We start from the raw sequence: 8,552 nt of genomic DNA, 5'->3' as shown, positions 1-8,552 counted from the left end.
AACCTAGAGTCTACCTTTCCACAAATGCCACTCTGCCATTGATGGCGACCTTCCACACTTGCATACTATTCATCGACAACTTTTACGTGCAGTGCAAACTAATACAAACGAATCTAAACTTCATTTCACAAGTTTTTTCAGCACTCAGTTACATATGATATAACATATATATATATAGAGCTGCATTATTTATTGCGATTGAATCAAGATTCAGCTGCATTATTTATTGCACATAGGCATACTCTGCACAGTCACTTATGAATTTGATTGAAACTACTTCAACCTAATATTAGAATACACCACATTGATTAAAACAAGTCAATGGCAATACGAAAATTAATCCAAAAAAGGAAAGAAAAAAAAAACTAAACCCAAGCAAAATAGTGAGTCTAAAAATATGGTTTGTTGAAGGATGACATTGGCAGCAGAGGAGAAGAGGAGAAGAATAGAACGCGTATGAGGTGGGTGGGTGTAATTTCTAAAACCCTGATAATTAAGCCATACCATCAAATTAAAATCCCACCTAAAAAACAACTAACCAAAAAAAAAAAATTAATTAAAAAAAGCCACCCAAAAAAAAGAAGATAAAGCAGGGGAGGAAGACAGAGGAAGACAGAGAGATGGAGATTTAAAAGGAAAATAGGATCCGAATTCAACGGAGCCTGTCTTTCTTTCTCTCTCTCTTTCTCTCTGTGTGTTGGGTTTTGTGAGGTGTTTTCTGTCTTCTCGCCGTTATAATCTGTTTCGCATTTCCTGTGTGGAAAATTCATTTGGATTTAAAGCAGCAAAGGTTGGTTGAAAACAGAGAGAGACAGAAAAACAGAGACAAGTTCAAAGAAGGAGGCCGAGTTCCTCACAGGGAACGCCGGTTTTCCTCCTCTTATTTTCATGCCGGAATATCAATTCTAAGTCCCTCAAGGTCTGCAATTTCAATTTGCATGTTTCTTTCTCTGTTTTTTTCCCCATAAAATCTGATCCAACGTACGTTTTTTGCTTCCACTATTTTATTTTTAAAACTTTAATGCATTGAATATGATTGCGCATTTACTGTTTCTTTAATGGTTCATAACACATTGCAACCACTCTCTTTGTACCACACGATCAGATGTATTAATTTCTTTTAACATCATAACTGGTTCTGGTTCTCAAATTATCAGCCTCTTCTCTTGTCTTTTCGATCATGATTCATGACTGAGGGGGACTTGTGCAGTGCAGACATAAATTTTCCAATATTTCGTGTTCCATTGGTTCTCTGTCAAAACATACATAAAACGTTAACAGATGGAATGTCTTCAAGAATACTCACCTGGTGGTGGGTTTGTAATTGCATTCAGAATTTATTGATGGTTTTTTTTTCTCTCTCTGTCTTTTTTCTTGTTGGGGTTATCTTCAGGTTTTTCTCAAAAGTGGCCAAGTGATACTATCATTTGAATTGAAGGTAACTATTTTTAAATTCGGCTACGCGCTTTAAGTTCTGTCAAATGAATTTGTACAGATGTTCTCTGAAAAAAAAAGAAGAAAAAAAAAGTTGTGTATTAATTGTATGTTTAGAAGTGATTGGACTGATTGGGTCCATGCCAACTTCAATATGTTGTAGCAGGAAAATGTTGGATTCTTCGTTAATGCACATCCAAGCTACCTCTCATATTTTCCCTTTATTATTGTACAGTTTGTTTTTGAACTCCACACAACCAATCATATTGAGTTGGCATAGCTTGCTCTTATATCTTCTTATTGGCTTGCAGAGGTTAAATGTATATGTATATGTAGACTGCTCTACATCCAGTGTGTCTTCTGTTTTTGCAAAGTTGGCACATTACTTCAAGGAAGAAGTAGTTGTGTGTTTTTTTTGTAGAGAGGAGCTTTGTGATGGGTGTCTGTGTTTCAAAACCTCATGCAACTATTAAAGCCCAGCAGAAAAGGGTCCGCAGAGTTGCCAGACGCCGGGGGAGAAAGATGAAGAAGGTTGTCACCTCCAATTCTGATTCAGCTACGAGACGGTCTGTTAGTGAGTTTGTACATCTTGACTTTGAGAAAGGTGCTGCAACTACCTGCAAGAGATCTGAGGTTTCTAGTGGCACATTTCACCTCACTCAGCTTCAATGGAACCACAGTCAGATTGATGGAAATGGGGGTAAGTTTGAAGTGTTTAGGACTTAAGAATTTGTCTGTTAAATAACTAGAAGTACATAGAAGATGTGAATTGAAATTATATCAAACAGAGGAGCAGTATGAAGAGTTAACAAGCAAAAGAAGATGTGATTTCTGACTGTAAATATTTCAACTATGTGCAGGGAAATGCCCAGGGGAGGCATGGTTTGACTCCCTCAGTATTATGGAATCTGATTCAGAAGATGACTTCTGCAGTGTGCATGGAGGTAATGAACTTAAATCTCATCACAAATTACCAAAAGTGATTGTTCATTTTGTGTGTGTGTGTGTGTGTGGCAATTGTGAATTATAGCCAACACTAGTTCTGTCTTTCTGGGTGTCAGATGGGTTTCCTTTAGCAGGTAATATCCCAAATGGTCAATTGGTCCAGTATGAAAGTGCATCATGCATTGTAGATAATGGATGCAAGTATGAGGGGTTCTATGAAAGTTACCTGAAAATAGATGGAAATGCACGCCATTCGGTAGAGAAAACCCAAGTCAGTTTTAATGACAAGAACCCTAAGCAACCGGCAGTTATCATGCTCTCTTATAAGAGGAAATCCATCGACGAAAGTGAAAAGACCGGTGAGTACCTAATATAAGTTTCTGCAGAATGTATATGGGTTTTGTGATTATGAGATAGCAATGTGATGCTGCATTTTATTATCCACTAACATTGCTTAAATATGAGTTTAAGCATACACACAGACTGCTGCAATACTAAGTGTAACAAGTGCATGAACAGGTGCGTCTGATCATAAATACTTATTTCGCCCAAGAGCAGGACTTCGCATTCCTTGTTCAACCGATGATAAGCCAAGTCCTGGATCCTGGTCTGCAGTTCCACCTTCAGTATTTAAGCTCCGTGGCGAGAATTATTTCAAGTATGCTAGTTGTTTGCCTGTTCCTAATTTTGTTTTTTCTTGATCATTGATTTTGATGGTCTAAACATGAAAAATTTATTATGCAGAGATAAACAGAAGTACCCTGCTCCAAACTACAGCTCATACGTACCAATTGGTGTTGATTTGTTTATCTGCCCCCGAAAGAGAGATCACATTGCTCAGCATCTTGAGCTTCCTTCTGTAAAACCACATGACAAAGTTCCTTCCCTCCTGATTGTTAATATACAGGTTCTCTCTCCCTCTTTACCCCAAAATACTTTGCTGTAGGCTCAGTTTTGATGGTGTTGTAGTTGTAAAACTGAGGTGCAATTTCATAGCATTCGTCACTGTATATAGAAAACTTCTTGTGAATTGATTCTGGTGTTGTTGCAGTTGCCTACTTATCCTGCCACAATGTTCCTTGGTGATTGCGACGGGGAAGGCATGAGTCTTGTATTGTATTTTAAAGTGAATGAAAATTTTGACAAAGAGATATCTGCTCAGTTTCAAGACAGTATCAGGGTACTACATCAATTTTCCAATTTCCATATCTCTGATCTGGGTGCACAGAGTATGACTTTCTTTATGTTTTGTTCTGTTACAGAAATTTGTTGAGGACGAGACAGAAAAAGTAAAAGGGTTTGCAAAGGATTCAGTGGTTCCCTTCAGGGAAAGGCTAAAAATCATGGCTGGATTGGTCAATCCAGATGACCTCCAGTTGAGTTCTGCAGAAAGGAAGCTTCTATCTGCTTATAATGATAAGCCTGTGCTTTCCCGCCCTCAACACAATTTCTACAGGGTAAAAAGAAAACAAAAGAAAAAGAACATATATTTCTTGTTCTCGTATAAACTAAACCAGTGCTTTCAGCTAACTGGACCTCTGCAATCTATTTGACAGGGACCTAATTACTTTGAGATTGACCTAGATATCCATAGGTTCAGCTACATATCCAGGAAAGGACTTGAATCATTCAGAGAGCGTTTGACCAACGGCGTGCTTGATTTGGGATTAACAATCCAGGTACATTCAATATGAAACCCTTTTTTTTTTTTTGAGCATCCAGTTTTTACTTTTACACTGACTTGGGGTTTTCTTTGCTGGTTTTGGCAGGCACAAAAACAAGAAGAATTGCCAGAGCAAGTCTTGTGCTGCCTGCGCTTGAATAAGATGGAATTTGTAAACCATGGTCAAATACCTACGCTTGTAACTATGGATGACTGATTTGGACAGGCACCTGGATCCTGGAGGGTTTGCATTTAAAAGCCTGTAATTTCACTGCGACCAATTCAATTCAATGGTGTAAACATGAGATCTGTAACCCACATGATCATAAATTGGTAACAAATCTTATAAACAAACTGAGGACTTAAAGTTATATGCGAGATTGCAGGTTGCTTATTTAGGTTTTGATAAAAGAAGAGATAAATGATCATGTTTCATAAACGGATCAAGTTGCGGGTTGTGGTGATGAGAATTAACACGCCATTGATGCAGCAGCAATCATAAAAACTTGTAACAGAGGATTCTAATCACATAACCATGTGCTCAAACTACCTATTAAATACTTTTCTACAAAAAAAGACTCTAATTCAAGAACGAAAAGAAATAGGCAAAGCCGAAAGTCGTTATAATTTCGGGGATTTTCAGTTCAAACACCGATGCAAATAATCATATAAAACATCACTGTTTCCATATACAAAAGAATGCACAGAAGTTGTAAAATTTTAATACAGTATGCTTGTTAATTAGTTTACATACAACAAAAATTTGACCTGACTTCTTCCTTTCTCATTTGTACACTAGCAATTGCGTAATTGGCCTTGGTCAAAACTACGGTCTGGAGTGAAAAACAGATTCAGACAAAGATCGCATACAACTTTTGCCTGCTTCGTGGAAATTTCAAGTTCTCCGACTCTTGCTTGTTTTCCTGTTGAAACTCACAGAAATCATGTTATTTGTTCTTCTTTTAAGCGTAAACGTGCTATAGGCTGTTGGTCATTGTTTCTAAGATCCATCTTGTTAATCTTCTCAGTTCCTGCGTTGACTGCTCTTAGATTTGAGGCATTGTTGTTGGCTGCGTAGTGGCTGCCAGTTTTAGAAGCTGGTACATCATGATTATGTTTTCCCTCATACGTTGTTATGACAGCTTTAGGATCTGTCGAGGCTCTCTCTACATGCTTACGGACATTGCAGGCAGGGAACGTGCATTTGTAATAGCTCCTGCAGAATGCAGCATGACAGATGAGGAACTTTTTTAACCAACCATGCACCAAAGGATATACTCCTTTTATTGAAAATGTTAGGCAACATAAAGAGAATAGGCAATGAAAACTAGAAGGTTCAGCTCTCAAAATTCATTTTCCAGGATTTAAATCTATGCTATTAGATTTGTAAACAGTTAATGACAAGTAATTATATGGCAATGGATTTTTAAACATTTTATGCCATGTGAAGGACATAAAACGTTAGTTTTGTAGTCACATAAGAAAATCTAGTTCCGTCCTCAAAATCAAACTAAAGATCAGCACCAAACCTCCTTGAAAAAGTCTATTATATTCGAACAGTAAATATGACTAAGCTTAGAAATTAGGATAAGCAGTATTACCGCGGATAAGGGTTGCCTTTGACGACTTTCTGCCCATACTTGCGCCACCTATAGCCATCGTCTAAAAGATCGACTTCACTGGTTGTTTGCACTATGATTCTAGGCTCTGTCAGAGTCCGATGTGAAGAAGCTGGCTCTGCCCTAACCTCTGTATTTCTGGAAAAAGGAAAGGTGTTAAGGATACAAGACAAACAGGGAACATTAACTATACCACAAGTATGCATATCCATATCTACATAAAATATCTACCGTCTCTTTGGGTCAGGTTGATCTTCATCTTTTTCATCTACTCTGGTTTCAGCATCTCCTACTTCCTCACTGTCACTAGTCCCAGATAAATGATCATGTGTTGCTTGGCTAGATTCCTGACCCTTCTTAGATTTGTTCAAATGCCCACCATGAACTTGGGAAGCTAAGTCAGGATTCGCCTGAATGTTTCCAATCGGATTTCCAGAATCCTTTGCACGCTTGGACTGAGGACGTTCATGGTTGTGCTCACCCTTGTAAATAATCTCAGTTATTTGTCCATCAATTGAGCGCTCGACCTTCTTCTTAACAGGACAATTTGAATGCGTGCATTTGTAATAACTTCGAGGAAACTCACTGCCCTTCACCTGCTTCTGCCCATATTTACGCCAATTGTATCCATCATCATTAGGCTTATCAACAGTAAACGAAGACGGTTGGGATCTCTGATCAGAATGGGAGATGTCAGATGATTCTTTTATAGCCACCCCAGAGTCAGCTGCTCCAGATGGCATCTCCTGGGGTGCTGTTGAATCGGAAGTAAAGGCTGGAAGCTGTGTCAAGGATGTGGCGGGCGCTGTCGATAAAGAAGATGAGTATTCAGTTGGGATATGGAAATAGGAAGAGGATTGTGCAGCCTGAGCTGTGACCTGTGCTAGGGCCTGCTGGTGTGTCATTCCAAAGGGTCCCTACATGAAACAAAAATCACAACCATAAGAAACCGATTCCAAGTAGCGTATCAAAGCAACAACAAAGCCCTAAGCAGATTGGTTTGAAGTAGCTTTATCCAATTTTCCTAAAAAACAAGTGAATCAATTCTAAGAACCCAGAACCATTGCCAGATTCCCCACTTCCCCGGGCAAAAAACAAAAAAAAGTTACTAAATTTAGAATCTTTAATCTGTACCTTAATTACAACTACTTGCCGCCATTTAAAACGGACTCAATCTATCAAAAAATTTCTACTTTCTTTTCTCGTCAGTTCTTTATAAATAAATAAAGTTACCATTTTTTCCTCAGTCTAGGCAGCAACTAAAGACAAGACATTGAAGTCGGAAAAATCTAAACATTAAAAAAAAAAAAACGAAACTTTTCAAAAATGCCCAACTCTCAAATAAGCTAGCAAGAAGAGGTAACGGTAAATGAGTTGAGTACCTGACCAGGCGAGAAGAGCCCCGGCGAGTCGAGCAAGCCCGGAGACGGGACCGAAAACATCGGCGACGGTCTGTTCTGCTTGAACCGGAAATCGGAGTTGTCGTCGCCGTCGCCGGAGCCTCGGTCTTCGAGCTGAGGGAAGCCAGGCGGCCTGGCCGCCGGAGACATGGCTCCTGCGAGCAGCTGAGAGAAGGACTTGCAGTCTTCGCCATCGGACAAGAAGCTGGAGACGAGCGTCATGGGCCCTGGGCTGAAGCCGAGGCCGAAACCCGGCCCACTATTGGCGCCGCCGGAGTTGAAGAGCGTCTCGAAAGAGGAGCGCGGAGGGAGGGTGATCGTAGGGCGCTGCGGAGGAGGAGGAGGAGGAGCAGCAACTGATTTAAAGGGTGACGATGAAGTGGACGGCGGTGGGCCCGGTGGCTGCTCTTGGTTCTCAGCCATTTGATCGACAAGCCAGTGGCCAGAACTTTCAACTAACTCTCTCTCTGCTTTTTTTCTCTTTCTGTGTTGTTTTGTTTGCTTTGTCTGTCTGAGTGTCGATGTGGTTTTTTTCGGCTCTGTGGATCTGAAATTCAGCAAAAAGTCCACGCCGCAGATACGAAAAAGCTCTCTCTGATTTTCCCTTTTCTTTTCTGTTTTTGTCTTTTTTATTTATGGGATTTGTTGTTTGGTGTAGGTGGCGGTAACTACCACTGCCTCCGTGCTCCAGCTTAGATGCGAAATGACGACAATGCCCCGAAGACTTTCCGGAAACTACGGGATTTTTTTTTTTTTCTTTGTGTGTGCGTAGGATATCAATCAAGGATGTTCAAAACTTCCAAATCTTCCAAATGTAAAGGTTTTGAGAGCAGATTAATAATAATAATAAATAAATAAAATTGAAAACACAGTGATTTGCCGGAGAAGCGGTTTACTGGACATCCGGATTATGGTCCTATCAGTATCAGCTATGGAATCCTCTCTCTCATGTGAGGTGGTGGGTTTCTTTTAAAATGTTGGTTAACAATATATTAATTTTGTATGCTATTATTAATGTTACTAATTGATAAAATTTGGCAGTATAAGGCTGGAAAGTGAAAATGTGACGAATGTTAAGACTCGAACTCTATAATAATTACTGAAAACCACTATAATTCTGAAAATACTATTTGGGATTAAAGCATGCGACAAGTGTTGATTAAAATCTAAGCAAATTCATACACTGCAGTCTATGCCCCCAATTCCCACTTCTCAATGACTAATGCACAGCATAGGTTATAATTTCTGTTTGAAGTTTAGGAGAATAAGATAAATTTAAATATTAAATCTTGTAAATGTGGTTTTATTTTTGGTAAATGATGGAAAAGGTTGTTGTTTTCAGTTGGCACGAGTCTGTCTACCATACAATCTATTAGAATGCGAGCACTAATGCTAATTTAACTGGTAATAAGTGGAGAGACTTAACACACCCCTTCTTACGGGTGTGAAATTTTTGCATAAACATCTCATATTATTAAGTAATGTGGGAGC

The 8,552-nt window shown here is 39.2% G+C and overlaps 2 protein-coding genes across 5 annotated transcripts; one reads left to right on the top strand and one right to left on the bottom strand.

The window, feature by feature from the left end:
• Positions 1–614: 614 nt before the first annotated feature.
• Positions 615–4,413, top strand: LOC103321525 (beta-hexosaminidase (DUF1336)). Of its 4 annotated transcripts, none has more exons than XM_008223337.3 (11): positions 615–919; positions 1,394–1,438; positions 1,746–2,134; positions 2,295–2,378; positions 2,496–2,738; positions 2,899–3,037; positions 3,124–3,286; positions 3,431–3,559; positions 3,642–3,836; positions 3,936–4,058; positions 4,149–4,413. In XM_008223337.3, the coding sequence occupies exons 3-11, from the start codon at positions 1,870–1,872 to the stop codon at positions 4,257–4,259; spliced, it is 1,452 nt and encodes a 483-aa protein (XP_008221559.2). In that variant the 5' UTR covers positions 615–919; positions 1,394–1,438; positions 1,746–1,869; the 3' UTR covers positions 4,260–4,413. The 4 variants fall into 4 exon arrangements, with proteins under 4 accessions (XP_008221559.2, XP_008221560.2, XP_088902342.1 ...); XM_008223338.3 differs by having other exon boundaries at positions 616–919; positions 2,514–2,738; XM_089046216.1 differs by lacking the exon at positions 615–919 and having other exon boundaries at positions 1,298–1,438.
• Positions 4,414–4,636: 223 nt separating this feature from the next.
• On the bottom strand, positions 4,637–7,693 carry LOC103321524 (putative WRKY transcription factor 3). Its single transcript, XM_008223336.2, has 4 exons — positions 7,044–7,693; positions 5,893–6,578; positions 5,644–5,799; positions 4,637–5,258 (listed from the first exon to the last, which is right to left on the bottom strand). The coding sequence occupies exons 1-4, from the start codon at positions 7,482–7,484 to the stop codon at positions 4,985–4,987; spliced, it is 1,557 nt and encodes a 518-aa protein (XP_008221558.2). The 5' UTR covers positions 7,485–7,693; the 3' UTR covers positions 4,637–4,984.
• Positions 7,694–8,552: the final 859 nt, after the last annotated feature.

Source organism: Prunus mume, linkage group LG2 (genome assembly GCF_029339155.1).
Source record: "Prunus mume cultivar Tortuosa linkage group LG2, ASM2933915v1, whole genome shotgun sequence".
Classification (NCBI taxonomy): Eukaryota; Viridiplantae; Streptophyta; class Magnoliopsida; order Rosales; family Rosaceae; genus Prunus; species Prunus mume.
Note: the sequence above shows the minus strand (reverse complement) of the source record. Positions and strands in the feature narration are given on the sequence as shown.